The 26,335-nt window shown below is 62.2% G+C and overlaps 1 protein-coding gene across 4 annotated transcripts in view; it reads left to right on the plus strand.

The window, feature by feature from the left end:
- Positions 1-26,335, plus strand: part of HDAC4 (histone deacetylase 4) — a 289,607-nt gene that overhangs the window by 225,963 nt on the left and 37,309 nt on the right. For 3 of the 4 annotated variants that reach the window (XM_060106519.1, XM_060106520.1, XM_060106522.1), the window contains exons 12-17: positions 563-801; positions 8,627-8,866; positions 11,721-11,907; positions 15,175-15,308; positions 17,955-18,075; positions 25,780-25,826. In XM_060106519.1, the coding sequence (XP_059962502.1) occupies positions 563-801; positions 8,627-8,866; positions 11,721-11,907; positions 15,175-15,308; positions 17,955-18,075; positions 25,780-25,826 (968 nt within the window). The remainder of the gene's footprint in view (positions 1-562; positions 802-8,626; positions 8,867-11,720; positions 11,908-15,174; positions 15,309-17,954; positions 18,076-25,779; positions 25,827-26,335) is intronic. The other variant, XM_060106521.1, reaches the window with a different exon arrangement.

A 26,335-nucleotide genomic window follows, 5' to 3' on the forward strand; every position in this document is an offset into this window, starting at 1 on the left:
TTCAAACACAGATTCAAACAAGACCCTGTCCCGTCAATATAGATTCCTAACTTAAAAACTTAGTCCAGGCACGGGTGCGGCCAAGCTGCCCTTTTCCTATGCAGCTGGTAGCAAAACCTTTCCAGAAATTCATAAAAAGAGATTTTGGCAATGTGCATCAGGATTTTTTAGTGTTAGTGCCCTCTTTGTGTATAAAATCTGTGCTTTAAGAGAACTTTAAGGTGGTTTGATCCCTAGGGACCACTGATCCTCACACCCAGGTTCTGTGGGCTGTCGGGGAGGGCCTGCTCTTCCAGGACGCTCTGGAGCCACCAGAACCCTGGCCCCTTCCTCAGCCGGACCTAGGCCCCCCTGAGGACGTTTGTGCCGGGGCTACACTCGTTTACAGCCTGGACCTGGGTGTCTGGGGACCAGATGATGGAAGGCCTCTGCCCTGAAGCCCAAGCTTAGAGCAGGCCCGGCGGGCTGCAGGGAGGCGGTGCCAGACCGGCCGGCCTCCGTCAGTCACTCAACGGCCCTCTCCCCTCCCCTCTGCCGCCTCTCCCCGCTGTGTTCTCTTCAGACCGCTATCTGGCAGGCCTGGGAGCGCTGCCCCTGCACGCGCAGCCCCTGGTGGGGGCGGAGCGCGTGTCCCCGTCTGCGCACAAGCTGCGGCAGCACCGCCCGCTGGGCCGCACGCAGTCGGCGCCGCTGCCCCAGAGCGCGCAGGCGCTGCAGCACCTGGTGGTCCAGCAGCAGCACCAGCAGTTCCTGGAGAAGCACAAGCAGCACTTGCAGCAGCCGCAGCTGCACCTCAGCAAGGTGAGGCCCGGGCGCAGCGGGTGGCGGGGCCTGGGGGCTCGGGTGCGGCTGGAGCCGGCTGTGCGCGTGAAGCCCCGCACGGTTCTCTGGGGTCTGTTAAGGGCACTTAACCCTCTTAAGCAGACCCGCAGCAGAGAGTCCCCAACGGAGGCACGGGGCCCCCAAAACGCGGGTTCCGAGCCCCTTGGCACTCGTGCCCTGCCCGCCTGTTGCAGCAGCCTCATCGCAAGGGCTCCCGCCCAGAGGTCTGCATCCCTCCAAGGTCTGGGCGGTCACTCCCGGCCCCCTTTCAACAGGAAGCAGCGGCAAGGTTAGTGTGGCCCTGCTGGTTATGGACGCAGAGGAGCAGCAACTCTGAGTGGCTTATTTTAAATGCTCGCATTCGGAGTGAAGCCTCTTTCTGTCAGAGGAGACGAGCCACTTCGGAACGTGGTCCAGCGGTTCCTCCGAAGGTTAAACACGGAGCGACCACGTTGCCTGGCAGCTCGGGGGCGTCTGTCCGGGAGAACTCAGGGCCAGGGCCTGGCCACGAGCGCTCAGAGCAGCGCTGCTCCAGATGGGTGGGCGGGGGGCAGCCCCCGTACCCATCGCACGGTGCGTGATAAACAGAGCGTGGCACGTCCGTACGATGGGACGTTGCTGAACCACAAAGAGGAAAGAAGCACTGACACAGGCCACACGTGGGTAAACCCCGAAACGTGGTGCTGAGTGAAAAAGGCCAGGCACAAAGACTAACACACACATGGTGCGTGATTCCATTCACGTGAAACGTCCAGAACAGGCAGATCCATAGACAGAAAGGAGGTTGGTGGTCACCGGGGGCTGGGGTTGTGTCGTTTCTTTATGAGACCGTGGAAACGTTCTAAACGCAGCTTATGCTGACGGTTGCATCACTCTGTAAATATACTAAAAGCCACTGTGTTATACAATTTAAAGGGCGTGACTCTTACGCTGTATGAATTACATCTCAATAAATAACTGTTAAAATAAGAGGTTGAGGTGATAGGAGGCAGCTTTGGGGATTTTCGGAAGGAAACGTGAGGACGCCAGTGGGTTGGGGGCCACGAGACCTGATGACGGATGTGTCTGCTTCCCGTGAAAGCTCACCCATCATTTCCCCTTTTCGGGTGGGTTACCTGTGCTCCACTTGTCAGATGCGCTTAGGCCTCTGTATGCTTCCCTTGGGGATGGAAGGGTCAGGGAGGGGAGGGGCCTAGGGACGAGGGAAGGGTCATGTGTCTAGGTGCCCGGCAGGTGCAAGGTGGAGAGGTGAGGAGGGACCCCGCCCTCTCCAGGGATGAGGCCAGATGCTCAGGGCAGGCCAAGCCCAGGCCCCTGCTGCCCACCAGACGCTGGGACACAGGCTCACCAGCCCCACCCCGGAGCCACCTTGGCTGCGCGGGCTTTCCTACCAGGCAGCACAGGGCGGTGTCAGTAGTGGGAGGGGCCACTGAAGCCAGCCCCCCACTCGGGCAAGAAAGGCACCTGATCAGGGTGGGCGAGCGGGGCACCACCAAGTGTCAAAGCGTCAAAGGCACTTAACGTCACCTTCCTAATACCGACTGGCTTCTTTTTTTTGTTTTTTTTTTTTTGTTTGCGGTACACGGGCCTCTCACTGTTGCGGCCTCTCCCGTTGCGGAGCACAGGCTCCGGATGCACAGGTTCAGCGGCCATGGCTCACGGGCCCAGCCGCTCTGTGGCATGTGGGATCCTCCCGGACCGGGGCACGAACCCGTGTCCCCTGCATCGGCAGGCGGACTCTCTACCACGGCGCCACCAGGGAAGCCCCCGAGCGGCTTCTTAATTGTACTGCGTCATTAACCGAGTGATGGATGGGTAGGAGGTTTTAGGAAGACAGGACACACCTATTCATGTGTGGTACATTCTTCACAGAGTGATTTAGAAGCTGGCTGGTCCCCCGGGTTTTGTTCTGTGGTTGATCTGCCGTAGCGAATGGCAGTTGACGGGCGTGTTTGCGCGCTGCTCTCCTGGGACGCGCAGGCAGCTGACAGTCGCATCTAGTGCCGCCAGCACTGCCATTTCCGCCCTTCATCCTGGGGGGCTCGTACCCTGACGGCCCCCGAGCCAGCTCCCTGCAGCCCTGGCCAGCGTGCACCGGGATTGCAGCCATTCCTTGCGTGCTTCACTGCTTGTTCAGCCTCCATGGTGAATATGAAAACTGGGCCTCGTTTGTTTGGGTGTCTAATGGTAAGTGTGTCCAACGACCTTTAAATACTGGCCTGCTCACCAGTTAGGTTTGGGCCCTGAACTCTAGTCTGGCTTTTTAGAAGCTTCTTGTTACGAACATGAGTTACATCTGTTCTCGTTTAATTGATGAGCGGGTGTTCCCAAGATCCTAAAGGCCTTTGGGAGGCAAAGAGCTGATCCATTGGTCCCGTCAGCTGCCGCATCACCGCCGACGTCTCCGCTGCCACACTCACCCGCAGCGAGCCTTGCTTCCTCTCACGGAGCCGGATCTGCTGAGTGACCAGCCCGGCCTGTGGATGCAGAGCTGCGTGTCACAGACGGACAGGGAGAGAAACAGACCTCTGTCTGTGGCCGTGGCCCAAGGAGACTGGCTGCACACACACCGGTGTCACTGCTGAGAGAAGACCCCTGGCGGGTGTGTGGCAGGCCCCTCGGCGTCACAGGGAGGCCGCCCCGTGGGGACAGCCCTCCCCCCCACCCCAGTGTGGACTTTCCGCCCCCCGAGAGGTGCTGCATCCTGCCAGGACGGGCTGTAGGGATGGGGGTCGTGCCCCTGGGATCCCTGACAATGAAGCTGCAGGGGGAAGGGAGGGGACACTCCTCACCCAGGCAGACCTGGGAGGCGAGGGCGGGTGTGCCCGGGCCGGGGGCAGGAGCCCCGCCACACGGGACAGAGGACGCATGTGGAAACCTCTGAGGCTTGCACATCCAGCCCTTGAACCTTTATGCCCGTCATTCATGGAAAGAAGTAGAACACAGCCCACAGACCTCGCACTGACGTCCACAGGCCACACGTTCACACCACCCCAACCCCTGATGGCCCGGCTCCACGCTGACGGACACATGCCCGACCCGAGGGCCCCGCGGGGGCACCGCCCATGTCTCTCCTGAGGGGGCAGCCCTCCTCCACCTCCAGGGCACTTTACAGAGTACGTGGACTCTCCCGAAATGTCAGCCTCGTACGGGACACCTGAAGACAAATTTTCCCCTGTAGCTGGACCTAAATCAGACCAAAAGGCCACGAGTGGCGTTACTGGAACAACGGAGGAAACTTAAATACAGGTCACCAGGACCGCACACAGTTACTAAGTTCACATGTAACACACAGTGGGTACAGGTACTGAATTCATCTGTAGGACACAGCAGATACAGCAGATACGGTTGCTAAGCCCGTCCCTCAAAGCCCCACGGTGGACGGTTTCCCCGGGGTTCTGGGGAGCGCGTCGTGTGACACATCTGCCGGCTGGGTCCAGCAGCCCGACAGCCCGCGGCAGGTCAGCAGAAGGACAGGCGGCCTCTGCCTCTGTTTCCATGGCCCGCCGTCTGTTGATTTCCAGGCGAAGGGCATGTGGAGTGTCTTACTCTGTTCTCGAAACCGTGCTGTAGTTCTGGAGTTGAAAGGAAAGTGCTGGAAGAAAGCGAGGACTGAGCTTCTGTCCGCTGAGCGCGCCTTCCCGTGGCGGCTCTCCTCTTCTCCTCGGAGATCATGTTCTCAGCTTTGTCACAACCCGGTTTCCTCCCGGACGACGAGGACCCTCTACCCTTCGGTCGCTGCTCCCGGGGCCTCCACCTCCTCTGTGTCCCCGGATATACTTACCCACTCAGAGGCCGCCTGCCGTAGGGCCTGGAGCAGGCCTGGCATCCTCAGGACCAGGCGCAGCTTCCGGGTGACCCCCCGGCAGGCCACCCTCGGGCCACGGCGCTGGGGCCTCCCTCCCGACAGTGACCGTGCTTCTCCAAGTCCCCTGCAGGGGCCCCGCCTTCCCCTCGGCCTCCCCTGCGGGAGCCTCTCTCCTGCCGCCTCTGTCCACGTGGCGTCCCCGCCTCCCCCGAAGTACCCGCTCCCCGGCCCTCAGCCGCCCGGGCTCCCTCCGCGAGCCTGGCCTGGAGCATCTGTGCTCCCCGCTGCCGTGTTCCATCTGCCCGGCCTTCCCCTCACTGCGCCAGGACCCACCTCTCTGCTGACCTTCGGGCCCCTCCTGGCTGAGCCCCCAAGGGTCATTTCCCTGCAGGCAGTCCCCTGACCCTTTGGGATCTTTCCACAGAGCGGAGAGGAGGTTGCCACCCGCTCTGAGAAAGCACCTGCCTCCTGGACCTTCATCTGGAGGGCGAAGTCCATGGTGTTGGGAGCCCCCATCCCCGTGCCCTCCCCCTGCTGTCCACGCCCCCGTCCCTGTCCCGTGTCCCTCTCCCTGACCTCCACCCCGCTGTCCATTGTTGCCAATTCTTTCACACCCTCGCCCTCCAGCGCATCGCAAGGGGCCTTGGCCGCTCCCACGTCCATCCTGGCTGCTGTCCCCCCTTCCTGTGTCCCTCCCCGTCCCTCTGCCGTGGCGTCCTCTCACCGGGTCTGTTCCCCAACCACCTTCTCAGGCCCCACGCTCAGTAAACCTCCCACAAACCCCACCCTGTTACCTATCAGACTCTGCGCCAGGCCCTGGGGGACAGCAGGAACGAGAGAGCTTTGACCCCGTGGGTCCTAAAGCCGAGGCTTATGATGCCATTTGCTGAAGTTTCAAGGCGCCTATGGACATGCCGGGGGCCCGGGAGAGGCCCAGCGCCCTCTTCCAGCAGAGATGGGTCCTCCCTGCCCCAACCCAGCCCCAGTCGAGGGGCAGGTAGGGGGGCAGGCACAGTCTGGCCCCGAGTGGACTCTGTCCAGGCACGAAGCTCATCATGGGGCCTCGCGGACTCCAGGTGTGTGGGCAGCAGATGGGATTGACAAATCTCAAAATCACCAAAAACAGACTTCAAGACACTTTTTTTTTTTTGATGAACCACAGTGAGAAATCTGTCGAAGCACCTGGATGTAAGGTTGGCGGATTGTTTACCCGAAATAGAGTTTTGAGCCTGTCTGCCAGCCAGCACCCTCCCGCCCTGGCTTTCTCTCCATTCACACCCCCTCGCCTTCTGCTGAAGCGGCGCTGACCTGCTCCCGCAGCTCTGGCCGCCTTGTTCCAGCTGGACGGAAACTTTCTGATGAGAAGCTGCCATGGGCAGATGTAAAGAAAGGGCCTGGGGTCCCCACGGCTTGGCTTTCATAGGTTGCTTTCCTTTACAGTGTTCATTACAAACAACTTAAGGGATGATCGCATAAAATAAATCCCTACCCCAATCAAAACTATTTTCTCAGCAAAGTAAGGCAGGTGCTGAGGAGGGCATCTATAGCTCAGTCTTCCTCTGGGGCTGGGCCCTGGTACCCGCCAGGTACAGCTGACCCCTGGCTGGTTACAAGCTAATGGAATACCAGCACTGGCACAAGTGTCCCGAATCCATCCCTTGTGGGCCAGGCTTCACTGCCTCCAGGTGTGGGTGAGGGCACAGGCGGCTCTGTGAGGACTTGTTAAAATACAAACGCCCAGGACGAGAAAACATTAGGCTTCCTTGAAGACCTCGGTTTCCTTCTAGAAACAGAGTCCGGAGTGGTGGCAAGATTCGTTCTCCCCTGCAGGGCAGATCTCTCACATGGCAGGGACCTAAACAGGGGCTTTCGAGAGCTCCGCGTCTCCTTAAAGCCCTGACACCAGTCACATCTGCCCCACTGACTCCTTTCCCACAGCGAATGGACGGATCATGCGTGGAGAGCGACCTTCAGACTTGGGGCTTTGAAATTTGGGGCTTGTTCTTTCACAGTTTACAGAAAGTCGAGCAGTTCAGTTATTAATTTGCTCTGAGACATTCCTTGTGCCCGAGTCTCCACGTCAGAGGAGGGGTCCCCACGTCTGTTCCTCTTTCTCAGCTTCTTCCCAGCTCACCACTTCCCCTCAGACCGGGGACGGCCGAGACCTCTGTGCCCCCAGCACCTGTCTGTCTTCTGGCCCCCGTGCCCGGGGCGGCAGCCTCATCACCCGAGACCCAGGGCGCCATCCTGGACGGCCCTCCCTCTGCCGTGTCCCAGGCCTGGAGATGCTGCCCCCTTGCTGCTGCATGGCCCTGTCCTTCCCCCACGTCACAGCGGCTAGGGCAGGCCCTCGTCCTCCCAGGCCCTGGCGGGCCGGCCAACCACAGCACCTCCTTCTGGGATGTGCGTCTGCTGGTCCCCTGCTCGCCAGGCCAGGTCCCCGCCTCGTCCCCGTCGGGCCAGGCGCTTGCTCTCTCGCGGCCCCCAGGGTGCTTTGATGCTGGCCATGCTCACTTTCCACCTTGACCCTCCCACTCCCTGGATGGCGCATTCACTTACCCAGTCGTTCAGGTGAACGTTTAATGAATAATTACCACGTGCTCCGTGGATAAGTCAGCCGTGGCCCCTACCCTCACCTGAACTGCAGGCTGCAGGTCAGGCGGCTGTGTAAACGGCAGCTGCAGAGCTGCAGTGACTCCTGTGGCTGGAGGAGCCTGGGGATGTGGACACAGGTGAGCATCACCCAGCCTCCACCCGGAAGGCCAAAGGATGCCTCCCGGAGAAGACTGGAGGCCTAAGGGGTGTTGAGGCGTCAGCCCAGGGGGATCTGGGACGGAGGGAAGCCGTGGGGAGCCCGTCAGGAGGAAACTGCAGTGATGTCTGGACGGCCATGGCGTGGTTGGAGGGGACGGTGGCAGGTCAAGGGGGGAGGGTGAGCAGGGTCAACGGCAGAGGAGCAAAGTAAGGACGAGAGGAAGAGTTTCAGGGGCTTAGGCGGGGTGGTGGCACGTTGAGAGCCCACTGTCACTGCCACACGGAGGTGGACGGGAGAGGGGCCTCAGAAGGCCGTGGCTGTGATCTAGCAGGAGATGCAGGTTGCCCGGTGCAGGATGGGATCAGAGCGTGAGGACGGGGAGAAGCGTGCTCTCCTGAGACATGAGATGGGCAGTGCTGGGCAGGCGCTGAAGGGGAAGGACCAGCGAGAGCCGGTGCCCTGGGTGTCCGCGTTGAGCAGAGATGCGTACCAGGCCGTTGGGCGGTAGGTCTGGAGATGAGGAGCGAGGCCTGGGCTGGGCGCCTGCGTCTGGGAGTCATCAGCATGTGGAACCTTCAGCAGGGAAAGGGCCGCACTGCTGAAGAGCGTGGTGTGCCGGGCAGCGGGCCTGGGGCAGACCGGGCAGCGAGGAGTGAGTGGGCGCAGAGGCCGGGACAGAGTAGGGGAGCCCCGTGGGCCCCGTCGGGGGCTGGGAGGCAGGGTCACCACGGCGTCTGGGACGTGCATGTGCTTGAGGTGGCGGGGGGCGGGGCACGGGCGGGGTTTCTCCTGGCAGCTGTGACCGCGAAGGAAGGAGGCCTCCCTCTTCACGCCCAGGTGTGGACGTGGGTCCACACCTGTGACTTGCATTGCGCTTCGCTGCGCCAGGCACACAGGTGCTTAAGAGCAGGTACCAAATGCCGGGCTGTGACCTTTCTCAACACCTTGGACAGCGCCCGGCATCCGTGTGTGTGCGTGTGCGTGTGCGTGCATGTGAGCACGTGTGCGTGCACGTGTGTGTGTAACAGCACCCTCAGAGGCTGGCCCCTGTGTTTCTGAGGTGTGGGCTTGGTGTGTGCGTGCGTGCGCGTGTGCGTGTGCGTGTGTGCACATGTAACAGCACCGTCAGAGGCAGGCCCCTGTGTTTCTGAGGTGTGGGCTTTGTGACCAGCCTTCTCCTGTCCCGCGATCTCACTTGCCCCACGTCACACCGAGCTCCGTCCCTAACCTCTGTGTTGCAGATCATCCCCAAAGCGAGCGAGCCGGCCCGGCAGCCCGAGAGCCACCCCGAGGAGACCGAGGAGGAGCTGCGCGAGCACCAGGCCCTCCTGGAGGAGCCCTTCCTGGACCGGCCCTCGGGGCCGAAGGAGGCGCACACGCTGGCCGGGGTGCAGGTGAAGCAGGAGCCCATTGAGAGCGATGAGGAGGAGGTGGCGCCGGGCCAGCGGCAGCCCACCGAGCAGGAGCTGCTGTTCAGACAGGTGACGCCACAGAGCAGGGGCGGGCGAGCCGGCCGGGTCCCGGGGGCAGCGCCCTCTAGAGGGAGTCTGAGGGCGTCTTCCTCCACACCCGCCGCCCAGGCCCCCGTCTTTCGGGAGGTGTGGTGGGACGTCTGTGTTATGGCGGTCACACCCAGGGACACTGGCCCTTTGCCCGCTGTGGGTACTTATGTGCCTGCTTTCCGGCTAAGCACAGGCCCTGAACTCCTTAGGGATGGTTTTCCTTCAGGTTCACAGACTGTAGATGAACACAGATGCATGTGTTGGTGGGACCAGCATAAACATGGGGGAGGGAGGCTGATTTGTTAACTGCTCAGAAAGCTAGGTGACATCTGAGCAGGAGCCAGGACCTTGGGGGCCAAGAAGGCACTAGCGACCAGCCTTACAGATGCAGAAAAGCAGCCTGGCCCAGGTATCCAGAGCGGCTGAGGTTCCCTGGCACTGACATGCAATGAACAAACTCATAAGACTGATGAATAAGTCTGAGGAACGATTCATTGACTTGAGTGAAAAGTAAAACTGCCAGGTCAAGAAAACACTAGCGCAGCCGGCCAGCAAGCCCCGTGTTAGAAGCCCGAGTGCCGCAAGGGAGCTGTCCTGTTCCTGATAAGCTGGGCCCAGGGCATCTGAGGAGTGGAATCTAATATCTAATCGTGTCCTTCATCGATGGTGGAGCTCAACACCCGAGGTGCAGGGCCCCGGCTTGCCCACCCCCTCCTTGCTGGGCCTGGTGCTGGCTGCCCAGCCAAGCTCCTCCTCTGGCCCGGCAGCCCAGGCCAGGCGCCTCTGCTGCTCGTCTGCCCTCCCCGGGGGCATCTGGACTGGGGCGGGAGGTGACACACGGGATTAGCTCATAGGTTTCTCTGGAGACTCCGCACAGGCAGCAGGTCAGCCCTCTCTGCCGGCTCCACACGCCAGGGCAGGCACCGCAGGTGGCTGGCGCTGTGTTGCTTTTGTTATTTCTCATTCGGAGGGCAGCCGGTCTCCTGTCTCGGGCCACAGCCTCAGCGCTAAACACCACTCTGCAACGTGCACTGGAGCCAACACTTAATGAAAACAGGGAAGTCACAGCAGGAGGAAGCCGCTGTCTTCTGTGCTGTGCAGACTCCTGCAGGTGACAGGGCCTGAGCTGGGGCCTTGTTCCCCTGCTGGGGGGCGTGGGCCTCGCACGTTTCTGAAGGAAGCCAGCCTCTCATCATAACTGGAATTCAGCTTGCTGTTCATACGCTGGTATGAAATTGGAAGGCATTTTGACAATTTTTTAGGGCTGGTGTCTTGTCAATGATAAAGTGGCCAGCGTTTACTAAGGAAAATTATCCTCCTTGTACTCCAAGCCTGAGACAGTTATGAGAAACGCCTGCTTTCTGTTCTCGGGGGAACTTCGTGCACACGCAACAATGTGCAGCTTAAGACGGGCACCACGTTCTGTAAGCGGCTCGTATCTGGAGAGACTGGGCGCCCCATCAGCAGAAGGGGAGAAAGCGCCTGGGAGGGGCTCCAGGCTCTCCTCTCCACTCTGCTTCCTAAAGGCAGGAGGTCAGGAGCCCGGACAGAGGCTGGCCCTGTGGTTACGGCACAGCCGTGGGCCCTCGTCCAGGGGGCCTGCTCCTCACCGGGGCCCGCGCTTCCCAAAGGACAGCGTTTCCCCCCGGGAACGGAGGCAGGGCTGGCCGCGGAGCCCGCAGTCGCCCAGGAGCCCTGCTTTCTCCAGCACCTCTGAACAGGGTATCCTGCCCTCCCCTCCGTGGCCGCCCATGGAGGCAGCCCCCCGCTCCCCGCGCATCTGGCAGGGGCTGGGCGGCCGCCCGCACCGCTGGCACCTCCACCTCTCCCCTGACTCCACCCCAGACCCAGCACCCCACCTCCCTGTGGGCCCAGCACCTCTCTCCCACCCAGCCCACGGTCCCCGTGGCGTCTTCCTGTGCGTGCTTGTCCGCTGGCTCAGAGTCCAGAGCAGGGAAGCGGTGATGGGGGGCCTGTCCAGCTTCAGCCGAGGGGCTGTGGCCTCCCTGCTTCCGAGCCCTAGAGCCTCATCCAGCGGAGGCCCTTTGGTTTGCAAACTTGCCGCTTTAGGACCTTTTAGCATTCTCCCACAGAAGCCCGTTCTTCACATGGAAGATAACTTTTGTAAAAAAAGAAGTTTTTAAAGTGTGTGTTTAACTCACCCACTTTTACTCTGGTTATTTTTGGCTAAAGTGGGGTCCGGGGGATTGCCCTCTGGGTCCAGGCCTCGGAGAGGTGCACCCACACCCCCCTGGCCCTGACGCCCAGACCGCTGGGCCCTGGCCGTCTCTGCCTCAGCCGTCCTTTCCGTCCTGGCGTGAGGACGTGTGAGACCAGGAGAGGGAAGAGGTCGGGGATGGAGAAGAAGTCGCATTTCCGGCCGTGATGTGCTTTTCACCCAAGTTTCTGGCGTGCAGACCAAGTGCTCCTGGTCGAAACCAGACCCGACCGGGACTGCTGCTGAGCCCCGTCGGTGTGGCTTCCTGTGCCAGTCCCTTTCTCACACCTCCGAGCCCCGCCCCGAGCACCCTCTGCCCGGCCGCCCCTGCCTCCCTGGGTGCCACCTCCTTAGGGACCCCCCGCGGCCCCCAGGCTGGGCCGGGCCTCCCTGTCAGCCCTGACCAGCCTCGCCGGGCATCTCCACTGATGGTCCATCTTCCCACGGGGATGTCCAATCTGGTCGGGGCCAACACAGGCTGTCCACCCGGTGCCGCCCGGGGCCCAAGGGCCGGGTGGATGAGAGACCTGGGAGAAGGGGACACACGTAGCCCTCCAGCCAGGGGCAGGAGCTGCCTGGAAGCAACAAAAATGGCTCTTGTCTCCTCTCCCCCAGCAAGCCCTCCTCCTGGAGCAGCAACGGGTCCACCAGCTGAGGAGCTACCAGGCGTCGATGGAGGCGGCCGGCATCCCCGTGTCCTTCGGCAGCCACCGGCCTCTGTCCCGGGCGCAGTCCTCCCCTGCATCCGCCACCTTCCCCATGTCTGTGCAGGAGCCCCCGACCAAGCCGCGGTTCACCACAGGTAACATGGGGTGGGGGGTCGGGGCTGCGGCCCGGGCAGACGTGAGGGGGCGGGAGGTGCCACAGCGGGGCCTGCGCGGGCCAGAGGGTGCGGCTCAGCGCCCCACCGCCACCTGCAGGGCTCACGCCCCTCACACCTTGCCCGACCTTCACCCTTGGCTTAGCCCAGGCTGGGGGCACCGGATGGAGTGCTCCCTGGGGCTCCCCTCACCCCATTCTGTGACCCTGGGGCTCTGTCCTGAGCCCAGAAGCCCACCTTCTCTCACCTGGAGAATCATAGTCTCCAGAGAACAACCCGTCCGCGGGCCCGCGAGGGCCGGGCGGCTTCCCGTCCGCGGTCAGCAGGGCACTGACCTTTGCCCTTTCACATCCTTCCCGACCTGGAACTGAGCGCTCGGCCAGGACCTCGCCTGTGAGGCCCGGGTGGCCCCGTGCGGTGTTTGCGCGTCGCAGGAGGGCAGGGCTCGGCCAGCCCTGGACGCTTTGTCCTGCGCCGAGCTGTCCTCCACCTGTGCTGACTCACCGCCCCGCCCGGCCAGGGACAAGTCTGCGGGCAGGACCCTCTGCCTCCGCCTGGAAGGCGCTCCCCGCGAGTCGGGGCTGAGAACTGTAGCCAAGTGAGGCGTCCGCCAGGGTCTGAGGCGCTGGCCTCGCTGTCGGGCCTAGGCTGCTCCCGGGGCAGCCTCCACCCTGCCCCACCCCGCCTGCGACGGGAGGTTGGTGGGATAGCGCCTCACACTGTTCTCGTCTAACTCATTGGGTATTTCTTCTTAGTGGCGTGTTAAGGTAAAGTTATCTAAATACACAGCAGTTTCATCCTCCTCCAAACAGTTCTCATAAAACGCCCTGTTTTTCTGCACACTGGGATGTGCAGACATGGCCGTGTTCTCTCTGTCAGGTCTCAGAAGGATACTGATCACATTCAGAGAAAAGTTTCAGTCAGTATCCAGAAGTTAAATTCTTGCTTTTCAGAAAGAAAACCAGAAAACTGCGAAGTATCACAAATAGAATCAGCAGGTTACTCTTTTTAAAAGTGTGAGTCCCTGGCCATTGGCTGAGGTAGGTCCATTGTTAGAAGAGCGCAGCTCCTGTGACAAACCCCAGGACCAGAGTGGAAACACTCCCATGTCAGATGTGCCCCCTGGGCGGTCAGCAGTCCCGCCAGAGAGCCTGCGGGCCGGCATGACGTCACCAGGAGTGGCCCGGCCGGTGGACCCTGCTCTGTTGATGGACCTCCTTAGTTTGTCTTCATTAGCACTTTTTTAAAAATGTATAAAACAGTGCATATTCACTGTAAGAAAGCACACATGGGACTTCCCTGGCAGTCCAGTGGCTAAGACACTGTGCTCCCAAGGCAGGGGCCCTGGGTTCTATCCCCGGTCAGGGAACTAAGATCCCACGTGCCGCAACTAAGAACCAGCGCTGCCAAATAAATAAATAAATACTTAAAAAAAAAAAAAAGCGCACGTGATGGAAACCTGAGAAGCTAACGGGTGCCCCAACCCTGCCCCCCAGAGGAGCCATTGTCAGCGTTCAGGTCACGTCTTCTGGGTTGTTTCTGCGCCTAGCCAGACAGACAGGTAGACACAGACGTTGTGCATTTTACGAAGCCAGGACTCTGGGGGGCCTGCACTGCTGTCGGCCATTCTTGGCATCTTCCGAGCCCACACGCGTCTGCCCAGCATGCTGGCCACTCCCCACTCACTCTGCAGACCGGCTCTGCTGCCATTTCCCGTCTGTGAAAGGGGATGACAGTGGCATCACCTTGAAGTTCCTGGCCTCATGGCCAGTAAACGTCAGGAGGCGATTTTGTCACCACGATGATGCTGTGGAGGGGGTGGCCGTGTCGTGGTGCTGATGGGCCTCTGGGCTGTGCACATACATATGTCCGTGCCGTCCACGTAGACGTGTGTGTGCATCTGTAACGTGCTACCAGGCACACCCTCGTTAGTGCACTGACTGTAAACCTGCCCCTGTCCTGCTGCTTTTTTACCGGAAGTCCAACCCCACTCTCCCCTGCCCCACCGCTCAGTTTTGCTGGTGGACCCAGAATCTCTCCAATGCAAGGGGACTGACTCCCATTAGCCCAACTTCTAGGAGACTGAGCGGGGAGGCTCGGGCACTGCCGTGTCCAGCTGGACCCGTAGGAACAGGCTCACCTTGAAGCTCGGTCCCCCGGAGGCTGGTGCTAATGCCTCTACTTGGCAGCATCAGACATGGAGAAGGAGTGGCCGTGGGTCTCTGACTCTGCGGCCCCTGCTCTTCGCCCAGCGCTCCCTCCCTTCTCCACCTGAACGAGCAGGTGTTAGTGACAGGTGCTGGTGGCTGCCAGGGCGTCCACTCACCCAGCCACCTTCCCACTGTCCCAACCCTGGGAGACCAGGTGTGTGACTGTGCTGTGTCGGGGACAACAGGGCCCCCTCCTGGCAGATGTCACCAGGGGTTGACCGCCCCCCCCCAGGAGGGGCACAGCACAGGGGGGCTCCTGGTGGAAGCTGAAGGTGGCCACACCCACCCACCCCCCGCCCCGTTTCTCCAGACAGGCAGGTTCCACCACCTTCCTAGCAGCTGCCAAGTGACATCAGTCACTTTGATCAGCTGGAAGGGCCACCGCTTCCCCGCGGCGGAGCCCAGGCTGGTGAGGCTGCCGCACTTCCCTCCTGAGGGTGACCCCGCTGCTGGGCCGGCTCAGTGCTGGGCACCCTCAGGCTTGAACAGCTTCCAGCGCTGTCCCAAGTGGAGAGTGCAGAGCTGGGGAGTGAGTGCGAGTTCCTGGATTCCTCCACTTACGTCCGTTTCTAGTGTGATTTTAAACACGCTTGCATCCGTGTGTGTGTGCGAGCCCGTATGTGAGCTCCACGCAACTGTTCAGCTGCTCTGCAAGATTCTGAGGGCAGAACTGAGCCTTCTGGGCCCCAAGAACCTTGGGCGGATCTCAGTCCACAAGGTTGAACCACTTGATAGAGAAGTTCCCTGACAGAGAGACTCGAGTTTTGGACCAAAATCTCACTTGTTTCTGGGTCAGCGCAGTCCCCTGGACGTGAGCGCCACACGGCTCACAGCCGAGAGACCTGGGGGCGGGCCGCCTGCCTTCTCGTTGCTTCCTGCCCCGCCTGCCCCTCGCACTGTAGGCTGCTGAGCTCCCTCCACCCCCTGGGTGGCAGGGACTCTGACCGTTGGGCGAGTGCCGTGAGCGGGCGGCGGGCGGGGGAGCTGCCCAGGAACCCGAGGGCTCAGCTGATGGCAGCCGCCTCCACCTCTGCCCCAGGCCTCGTGTACGACACGCTGATGCTGAAGCACCAGTGCACCTGCGGGAACACCAACAGCCACCCGGAGCACGCCGGGCGCATCCAGAGCATCTGGTCCCGGCTGCAGGAGACCGGCCTTCGGGGCAAATGTGAGGTAAGGCCGGCCCCGCGGGCAGCGAGAAGGGTGGCCCATGCTGGCCGCCTGAACCAGGGCTTGAGTCGGGGAGGGCCTGGGGGAGGACACGGGCCCTGCAGGCAGGCGCACGGGCCTGGCTTCTGGAGGAATGCTGAGCTCTCCTGTCCTGCACCTCCTCTCGCACGCTCCTGTTCCCTGAGATGCCAGCCCCTAGCCAGGCTCCCTGTCAGCGCCTGGGTCACACGGCCAGGCCGTCCCAGGGCCTGTGCCGCAAGGGCGGGGTCCGGGGGCATCCTTCATCCTGTCGGCTTTCCCTTGGAAGTTCTCTTACTTGAATTTTTCCGAGAGCCTCTCCCAGGGTGTGGGGAGCCTCTGGCCCGCGAGGCAGGAAGGGTGCGCGGGCCGGGCTGGTCTGCTTGGCGTTGGTTCCCAAACGCAGCACCGCCCCCGCCTCTACCGCTCTGAGCGGCGGGTCCTCGCGTCTGTCCCGACCGCCTGGCAAGGGGACCACGCTGCCTGCCGACAAGGCGGGCTGAGCTGCCTCTGCTCCGGCCTGTCGGGGTCTGGGACTCACGGTGCCAACCCACCGTTGCAGTGGCCCCAGGCCCATGAGGACAGGAAGGCTCTGCTGAAGGACCTTTGAGGCTCCTCCATCCTTTTGATGGGGGAGAGGCATTTCCTGGCATGCAGCCATCAAGAGGGTCTTGAGCTCTGGGGTGAGAGGAAGCGGAGGACCGTTTGTGCGGGTGCACGGGGAGGGGGGCGGGGGGAGCTCCAGGCCGTGGGCGCCACAGCATCGTCATCCATGGAGCAGGGCAGGTGGCGCCCCCTCCCAGGAGCCCTCTAGGACAGTGGCAGCCAGCCCCCCACGTGCCCACCAAGTGGGGGCCTGCTCTCTCCCCACACACTGGGGACCCCGTGAAGCCGGGGATGGGGTGCAGGGTGGCTGGCGTGTGCTGCCCTGTAGGGTGGCCCTGGAAAGCTAGAGCCCCGTGGATGAGCAGAACGTCCACGTCCGTCCTTCACAGCCCAGTGCCACCTGGGCCAGGCCCGGAGCAGCCCGTCTGGAGGGCGGGCGTGGTCCGAACCCCACTCTGCCGCCATCCAGCCCCCCTTCCCCAGAAGCCAGAGTATTTAGGAGCTGAGGTCAGTTGTCGCACGTGACCCCATCTCTCTGCCAGTTTATGGCAATACATGGTGTTTGGAGGGGAAAGCACCGGGCGTGGGTCAAGAATCCTGTCCTGGAGTCCCTCTGGAGAGGACGGGGACCCTGAGGTTGTGGGCTGGAGCCCTCGGCACCTGCTCCCGGATCCCGCGAGGCTGCACCACTGGGGGGCAGCATCGCCCCGGCGGACGTGCCCTCCTCCTCCGCTGCAGGACCACGGCCCCCGCCCGCCCCCCAGGCTCGCCCCCAGGAGGGTCCCCTCGGGCTGGGGCCTCCAGGGTAGTTTCAAGACAGGAGACGGAGGAGGCGAGGGGAGCAGACCGAGCTGCTCGTCCAGCCCCCTGGCACTGAGGGCCGGCGCCCATGGCCACGGGGGCCCCCAGGTACCGAGGAGACCCGGGGTGAAGGGCCAGGCGTGCCCTCGACGTGCAGGAATGCTCACCGTGCGGGGCACCTGCAGGTCCAGAGGGTGACGCGTGTTCCCTCGGCCGAGGGAACGCGGGTTGTTGGAGAGGCCCCCGACAGAGGAGAAGCAGAGGGACTGGGCGGCCGCCCGGGGCCCAGGCCTCCCGGCCAGCGCCCCTCACTCCACGGGGTGGGCAACCTTCTCTGTGACCTTGTGGCCCCTCCATGAGGAGGAGGCCAGGCCGGCAAAGGCTCAGTCACAGCCGGCCTCTGGCTCCCCTGCCCTTTGCTCCTGCGTCGGCAGGCGTCTCTGGGAGGCCTGTTGTACCGTTAGGAGCAGTTCTGGGGCCTCCCTGGAGGTTCCCGGGGGGAGCGCAGCTCCTGGCCTGCCCCTGCACGGGGGTGCGTCCGGCCCTGCAAGCCCACAGGCTCCCCCTGGGCCTCCAGGGTCCTCTTGGCTCTTCCTGTGTCGCTCTGGCCCTCGGAAAGTATAAAGAAGTGTCAACTGGAACCTCGCTTCACAAACCAACCTCCTTCTCAAAGGTTAAGTAAATGTAGCTCAGCTCAAGATAATTTCTGGAGAACATCTAAAAATAGCCGAGGGGTCCAGATTTGAGGAATTTCCAAACCGAAGAAAAATGCGGACGGACACGCAGATCGGGGTGTCAGACGACTGCGGGCTGTCTCAGGCTCGCGGGAAGGCTCGAAGATGCCCAAGGAGCTGGGGTCTGGCCCCCACTTCCTGAGAGCAGGTCCACCTCCAAGCAGCTCGTCTCTCTTTTAAGACCAGACCCCGGCAGTTGGAAAGCAAAGCAATAATTTGATGCCAAATCAATTGTGTGACAGTGAAGGTTAAAGCATTGAAGGCTGGAATTATCTTTTTTTAAAACGTTTTCCTAAGTTTTAATTAAAGTGCAAACCCTGTAAAATATTTCTTAAATATTTTTCACATACCGCATAGGGTGATGTTTGCTTTTGATTTCGCAATAACCAAATAGTTTTGTGCTCATGCCCGTGTAGCATTTCATCTCCTGCTGGGCGCCAGTTTCCTGCTGAGGCTCAGCCCTGCAGTAGCCTGTCTTCTGTCCCCGCAGTGCATCCGCGGACGCAAGGCCACCCTGGAGGAGCTGCAGACGGTGCACTCAGAGGCGCACGCCCTGCTCTACGGCACAAACCCCCTCAACAGGCAGAAACTGGACAGTAAGAAACTTCTAGGTATTTCAAGGCCTTCTTTACCTTTACTGCCGAGGCTGTTTCCAGCCCTGCCCTCGCCCGAGGCCCCGCCGTCCCACCTGCATGCCCCCTGCTGCACAGGCGAGTGTCGCCCACCAGGCTCTGTGCAGGCAGCTGGGGCAGGGATGACCCTTCTCCGTGGTGCCCGGGCCAGGCTCTCAGGTGAGGGGCCGGAGGAGAGATTTCCGTGCTCGGCATTCACGTGGGCACTTGGTTTCTTGCTTTGTGTCTGGTGTCTTGGGGGAAAATGGGCTGAGAACCAGTGGTTTGGCAGAATGTTAAATAGCAGAGCTGGGGTGCTGGAGGCCGCCCGGCCACCCCGCACTGGGCCTGGAGTCGGTCTGGGGGACGCTCTTCGAGGCTCAGGGTGGGCACCGTGGCAGCCCAAGCCCCCCCGCCCCACACCTGACCCCTCCTCCCCGGGGGCCAGGGGCTTCGGCTTTGGCAGGCAGCCCCTCAGATGAGGGGGCGGGATCTGGGCCTGACGGAAGGAACCTCCTAACAGGCATCTCCTGCTTTGGGAGGTGGTGAGAGTCTCCCCATAAGGCAGGTGGGTCCGACAGAAGGGCAGGGTCCCCCAGGCTGCCGGGCGCAGACCCCCGCCCCCCTCTGGTCAGGACCCTTGCTGGGTAATTCCCTCCCCCGCTTCCCAGCCGCCTGGAGCCAGGGCAGTCGCCAACCGTGGGTTTCCTTCCCCATCCCTGCCTTCGCCCCCTGGGGAGAGAAGCCCCCTGGGGCTCCTCCCTGAGCGGAGCCAAAGCAGGCAGCAGGGGCCCAGGGATCACAGCCGCTGGGGTCCCAGATGGGGCGGGGGGAAGGGGTGGGCTGTGCGCTGTTTCCTCTGGTTTCCGTGGCAGGTGTTGTGAAGGTCATCTCTGTGCCCGGCCCTGCACTGGGCCAGCTTTTGACTCTCCTGGGGATCCTGCAGCGCGGCCTTGCCCCCTCCCCGGGGAATCATGGGCCCCTTCACTCATTCACGCACTCGGGGAGCATGTCTTCTCCTCTGCTGTGCGCCGGGTAGGCGCTGAGCCCCCCTAGAGTGAGGAGACACTCGGGCTCTGGCCTGGGGGGGTGGGGGTCGTGTGTAGCAACAGGGCTTTTAAAAGACAGACACCCTCATACCTGGGAGGCAGGGAAGGAGCAGGAGGCCCGGAGCTGGACAGCCGGTGCCAGGCAGTGGGCTGCAGAGCGGCACGGGGACAGACAACCCCAGCTCCGCCCGCTGACTCGGACAGCCCAGGGACAGTGACCACAGGGGCCCTGGCCCTGGGGTGCAGGACAGGCAAGGCTCAGACGGGGGACCGGGCCACAGGGGCCTGAGAGGCCTCCGTCCCGACGCCCTGCCAACCCCACAGCCCTGGACAGAAAGGCACAGGGTCCCTGGGCTGGAACAGACTCAGGCACAGAGCACGGTGAGGTCAGCCCCCCACCGCCCCATGCTGGGCTCCCCGCACACTGACCTTTACCCCCGGGCAGAGATGGGGGCCTCCTTCAGGGACTGACTAGCCCAAAGGAAGCTGTCCTCGGGGCCCCGCAGCAGATGGCCCCCTAAGGTCCTTGACGTGATGCTGACGGTTCACAAGGTCACTGTGTCTCCACCATGTCCCTGCACCTTCCACTGGCTTTACGTCCTCACTCTAGGCCACGAGCAGAAGACCAAGGGTTATCGGCACCTGGGAAGGTGCTCAGCAGCAGCTCGGAGGCCAGACTCCTGGGTGGGTGCGGGGGCCGGAGGGGGGCACTGCAGAGAGAGCCAAAACAGCATTAAAATCCTTAAAGAGGGGCGATTCCACATCCACAGAACGTGAACAAGGGCCATAGAAAAGGGAAAAACCAGAACAGAGAGTAAAGCGAAACATGGTCACAGAAATCGAGTCCTGGGGCTGGAAGGAACGGTCAGTCAAGGCCCCGGAAAGTGGAGCAGGAAGGTGACCAGAGCTGGAAACCAGGAAACGGGAGAAAAGAAGAAAATCAAAGGAGCGTTCCTGGCACTCCGGGCCCAGGGAGCAGGGGCTTCCGGAGAACACGGAAAGGAAAGGAAAGCATCTGGGATGATCATGAGAAGGTCGCAGGACCGGAGGACCAGCCGCCGGCCGTGAGGACCCTGCCAGGGAGCACCGCTGGGAAATCTCAGAGCACAGGGACAAGATGCAAGGGTGTTGCGATGTTCCAGGGAGAGGACCAGGTCTGCCAGGAACCAGGACGACGTCAGGCCCCTCGGTAGCAGTGCAGCACCTGGCCTGTTCTGGGGGAAGGTTCTTTCCAGCCTGAAGTTTTCACCCAGCCAGACTCAGTCAAGTATGAGGGTGAATCAAGGCATGTCCAGACTTGCTCCCTGCCCCGAGGCTGGACATGTGAGCTCAGGGTGCCAGCGTGGTGGATGAGGGCCTCTTGCTGGTTCACAGCTGGTGCTTTTTGCTGGGTCCTCATGGTGGGAGGGGTGAGGGAGCTCTCTCGGGTCTCTGTTATAAGGGCACTAACCCCATTCACGAGGGCTCCATCTTTACAGCTTAATCACCTGCCGAAGGCCCCACCTCCTAATAGCACATTGAGGGTAAGGGTTCTGACATGTGAATTTGGGGGGACAAAAACACTGAAGCCATGTCAGTCACAGAGGCCACCCCCTGAGGATGGTGAAGGCAGGTCAGGAGGCCGCCCGTTCCCCATGTGGAAGCCCCCAGGACAGCCTGGACCAGTGTGGCTGAGAGGCCTCCTGTTGGGCTGTCTCCACCAAAGTGTCCACTGAGCCGGACCGCCACGGTGGCCAGGCCAGGACCCGCAGTAGCCTGCCCAGGGTCTCCTCTTGTCTTGGCCACGCAGCCCCTGTTGCTCACGCAGGCTCTGCTGCTTGGGTCAGCTGGGGGCTCACTTCGCCCGCCCCCCCAGGAATGGGGGTGGTCACAGTGGGCCGAGGAAGACCTCCAGAGCCGCTCCCACCGCGGCCACGTCCCGGGCCTGGTCCCTCGCCTGGCCAGCTGCCCTGGCTATTGTGAGCCCTGCTCTGCAGACGCACGTGGACTCCAGGGAAGTAGACGCTCCGGCTCCTGTCCCGGGAACTGCTGCCCCCGAAGGGCCCTGTGTCCTCACTCAGCGAGGTTCGTCCCTGCTACTCAGTTTGGTTTTCCAAAGCTCGGCCACGTGGTTTAGGATAACGCACAGGAAACCAGGAGCTGTATGGGGGCGGCTGGCCCGAGGAGGGGTTCCCCGTTCCCCGTGGAAGGGGGCACGCTGCTCTGTTCTCTCCCTCGGCCGAGGGGCGTCTACGATGCAGACTGGACACAGATACGGAATAGACTCGTCAGTGTGTACGACATCCTCCACTCGACTCCCCCAAGACGCATCTGTGTCCTCTGAGCTGGGAGGGCTGTTGGGGGTGCCCAGGCCCCGCACCCAGAGTCATGGACTCGGGAGGGCAGGGAGGTCTAAGCCGGCCGCCCCCAGGAAGGGGCCCAGGGCTCCGGAGGACAGGTGACACCCGGGAGAGCCCAGAGGCCGGGCCCAAGGCACAGAGAGGGGTGCAGATTGGAGCTGGAACGTCCAGAAATGAGACAGAGTGCCGGCCGGGGCCCAGAGGAGAGGGTCTGGCCTGGGCCCAGGCAGGGCTTTGTGGAAAGGAGGCTTCAAGGACGAGGCCGGTGTGCATGGGGGAGGAGGTCAGCGGGCTCGGAGGGAGGGGCCGAGTGGGCCAAGTGCAGGGTCTTCAGGCCGGCACGTCCGGCAGGGCCCCGGGATCCCCCAGGAAACGCGGAGCCCGGCTCCTGGAACGTTCTCCCGCACGGGAGGGGCTGCCTGTGGGTCCCAGGACGGCACTGGTGGTGCTGCACACGGGACCGGTAGCCCCCGCTTCAGCAGCCTCCGGCAGCGTCCACGGGCCTCAGCCCGAAGAGCAGCCGGCCTCCCCCTGAACACACTGTGTGGCCCGGAGCCCACGCACGCTCCACATCCATCCCCTCCCTGGTCAGCCCACCAGGAGTCCTTCTGCAAGCCCGTCTCCTGGACATGTGCTGCTCCACGGGGCAGGAGATGGGGTGACGGGAGGATGGTCTCCCTGCAGGCACGGAGGCTCGAGACCTCCGCCAGGAGGACGGGTGAGGTTTCCAGTCTGGTTCCAAACTAGGCTTAAGACGGGTGATGGGAAATGAGAGACGCCGGAGCCGGGAGTCCTTGGGGAAGAGTCAATGGTGGGTGAGCCGGGAGACGGCGCTTTCCTCCCGCCAAGCCGTGTCCGTCACCTCGTGGGGATCCCCTCAGTTCATCCAGCATCTCCGTCCCTGGAAGCCCCTCTGCTGCTCGTGGCTTCTTTGTTGAAGTGCTCGTGCACCATCTCAGACCCCGCTCCGCCCATAGGCAGCCACGGGAGTGTATTTAGTGTTTCTTTTATGAGCCGAGTGTGTTGTCCCAAACACACATATTGTGAGTGTGTGTGTTCCATTTACCATAATGGTATTATAACCCATTCTGTTTCCTTTTTCTCTCCTACTGAGCTTTGTGTTGTGAAGTCTACTCACGTTGCCGTGAGATTGCCCAAGCAGATACCTTCCTACCACTTGAGACCTATTTACATTTCCGATGATTGTTCTAACGTCCTTGTATCAGTCTTACTATTCCAGACATGGTAAGAGTTGATTATGTAACAGTACCCTGATTCGGTGTTTCAACACTACTGGGTGATCTCCCTTCCTCTTTTTAATTGAATCCACAAATTTCCAAGCCATGTGCAAAGAGGCCTGTGTAGTGAGTGTGGGGCAGTGACACAGCTTGGCCGGGCTGCAGGGGGCTGCCTGTCCACCGCCTTAGGTGTTCCTGGAAGTCAGGGTTCATCTTCTGATGGCTGAGGAGTGCGGAGCCAGGGCTGCGGAGCACCTCATGAGCGCCTGGCCGTGCTCAGGTGAAGGGTTACTAGGCGACCCCTCTGCTCACAGCACAGCAGCAGGAGCAGCAGCAGAAAGCCAGCATCTTCTCCGCACCTGTCGGCGTCCCAGCCTGCCTGTCAGCTAGCCTGCCAGGACTGGGAAAGCAAGGGTGCCCCTCAATCGTCAGATCCCCGTCTCGGCTTGAACATTTTGTGACCTGGCCTAGGCAGTGGTGTTGCCGGAACACAGGAGGCCAGTGGGGGAGGGATTCGCTGACCAACTGGGGCCTCGGCCAAGGCGGCTGGGGATGGGGGGAGACCAGCTGTGTGTGTGGAGAGGCCACCGCTGGGCTGCTCTGGAGCTCTGGGCCAGGACAGCTTCCCTGTTTCCCTGCTGCCCATCCGAGCACAGGCTTGTGTCCAACTGCAGGGTATCCTACCTTTTTTATTATTGTGGTCTTTCCTGGCTGGATAATGAGCAAAATCAAAATATTCACATGATTTATGGTTTTAATACAGACATCAGTCTGTAATTTCAAACACAGGAATCCAGTCTCAGCAGAGCCCCTCTCACTCATATTTACACACACACTGATGGATGTACATGGATTCACACACATGGGCGCTGGGATTCTTTGGGAGAAGCTCTTACATCGCTAGCCTCATGTTCCTGTGTGCTAGAATAGTTGGTGTTACGAGAACCGTCTTGAAGCCATTCCCAGCCTGTGGTCACCTAGAGCCACTGCCGCGTGTCAAGGGCAGGACCCTATGGGGGCATGGGGGGGCCGGTGCCGCCCTCCCTGATTCGAGCCATTGGGTGAATCTGTTGCAGGACCGCGTGGTGCCAGCGCCCCTCTCCCCCGCCCCCGTCATGCACTGCAGCCCACCCTCTCCCTCCGGCCCCAGGACCTCCCACGGGGGGCTCAGGGCAGGCCTGGCAAGCCCCTCCCAGGGCTGCTGTCCTTGGGCATCACTTCCCTGCCCGCTGGCTCCTCCACCCCCCTGCGCACCCGCTGATTCCCGGCTGTGGGCCTGCAGTCGGGGCACAAGGAGAAGGCAGGCGTGCCCCCGGCCTCACGGGGATGGGGCCAGAGGTGGTGTGGCTCCGCGAGAATCAGTTTAACTGATGTCAGAAGGCGCGGCAGGTGAACCTCAGTCGAGCCGTGGAGGCAGACGGCTGGTGGGGCGTGACATGGGGGGGAGCCGTGGGTGCAGGCGGCTGGGGGACGTGACCTGGCGGGGAGCCGTGGGTGCAGACGGCTAGCGGGGGTGTGACCTGGGGGGTAGCCCTGGGCGCAGGCGGCTGGGGGGCGTGACCTGGCCGGGAGCCGTGGGCGCAGGCGGCTGGTGGGGCGTGACCTGGAGGAGAGCCGTGGGTGCAGGCGGCTGGGGGGGGCGTGACCTGGTGGGGGGAGCCATGGGCCCAGACAGCGGGGGGGGAGTGACCTGGAGGGGAGTCGTGGGCACAGGCAGGGCAGGCCCGGGGCAGGACCCACCGTCCGGGCATCTCGGAGCGGGTGGGGCGTGACGGGGAGGGTCCACAGTGTGGTCCAGGCCAGGGGCGGGGATGAGGTGGGCACAGACCTCACCAAGGCTGCTCCCCTGGTGAGCCATCCGGACCCCGTGACCCAAGGCCTGCTTTCTTCCTGGTGCCCTGGGAGCAGCTCATGGCCACCCAAGCAGAGCTGGGGCTCGGGGTCAGGGAGAGGGCAGTGTTGGGAGTGAGCCCTCCCAGCACCGGGCCTGGCTCTGCCAGGTCCAGAAAGTAGGCTCCCAAGCTGGGCTGTGGAACCTGCCAGGAAAGGCCTGGGGGTCGCAGTGGGAGTGAGGTGGAAGGGGGGCAGGGAGCACCCGGCTGCATAGTCTGTCCCGGATGGGGGCAGCTCCTGCAGGGGGTCGGCCAGCTGGAGCCTGGGCTTCACGCTGCGCCTGGGGGCGGGGGAGCGGGGGCTGGGGAGTTGTGCCACCCTCTGGCCCTGCATGACAGGCAGGTTTTAGGCTAGTCATCAGCCAGCACCCGTATCACACTGGGGAAGAAGACAGTCCCTGTCCTTGTCACCAAGGCAGGCCTGAGCCTCGTGGGACGGGGGCCTTGTGTCTGCAGCGTGGGTCCCGGGCAGGCCTTCCTAGATGGCCAGGTTCAAGGCTGTGTGGTTTCTTAGCTGTGCACCAGCCCAGTGAACTTGGAACACTTGTACATGGGGAGAGGGCTGCTGTTACATCCCAGAAGACCCCTCCGTGTCTAAAGGGCTCACCCCGGGGGGTTTAACCCCAGGCCTCTTTCTCTTGCTCACAGCTGGGGAGGGCGGCCAGAGCTCAGAACTGAGAGCCAGTGTCAGGGGCAGGGAGCTCTGGGTGGTTCCCTGCCAGGTGCACAGCTCGGGCTGGAAGCAGAAGCCTCCGTGGGGCCTCCCCACCCCGTGAGGAGGGGGCTGTTGCCATGGAGAATGCAAGGGCTCTCCTCAGGGGCTGGGCCCACTCAGCCCAGGACCCACCACCGGCTGGCGCCACACAGTGATTCAGTGTTACTTGAAGCCCATTTGCCCCTCCGTACGTGGGACACATTGTGCATCTCCCGCAAGTGTCAGCGCTGTTGAGGCACCGCCAGCCCGGTGCTCCCTGCAGGCTGGGGCGCTGGGTGACCCTGCCCACCTGACCTCGGCTCTCCTTCTCCCTGCAGGCTGGGGCGGTGCTCCCTGCAGGCTGGGGCGCTGGGTGACCCTGCCCACCTGACCTCGGCTCTCCTTCTCCCTGCAGGCTGGGGCGGTGCTCCCTGCAGGCTGGGGCGCTGGGTGACCCTGCCCACCTGACCTCGGCTCTCCTTCTCCCTGCAGGCTCGCTAACATCGGTGTTTGTCAGGCTGCCCTGCGGTGGTGTCGGGGTAAGTATTTCTTTAATGTGTAAATAATGTCCTGTTTGTTCTCAGGGTCCTGGTGGTCACAGAAATCGCTGCCTTGCTCTCCACAGAGCAGGTAATTGTTGCCAGGTGTTTTCCATAAACAGGGCCTGCTGGGCGGGGCTGCCCCACCGCTCACATGTGTGGCTTCAAAGGCCCTGTGAGCCTGTGAGCCTTTTGATGGCGGGTCTGGGGCACCTTCCTCCAGGGAAGGTTGTCTGTCACCACTGGCTTTAGGAAACGGGATCCGGTGTGTGGGCCTGTCTTGTCTGACCCCCTGGGCAACAGTCCACTCGTCCCGGCTCAGGTCGTGAATCCGTCACCTCACGGGGTGTGTGTTGATCCCGTATCCGAGCTCCAACCCGAAGCCCCAAGTGCAGCTCTGACCCTGGGCATGAGGTTTATGGGCCACGTGGGGTGGGTAGAGCTGCTTCTCCGGGAGATGGAGCTCTTGAGCAGACCTGGGCAGGTAGACGCGCAGGAGAACCAGCATC

This window comes from Mesoplodon densirostris, chromosome 8 (assembly GCF_025265405.1).
Source record: "Mesoplodon densirostris isolate mMesDen1 chromosome 8, mMesDen1 primary haplotype, whole genome shotgun sequence".
NCBI lineage: Eukaryota > Metazoa > Chordata > Mammalia > Artiodactyla > Ziphiidae > Mesoplodon > Mesoplodon densirostris.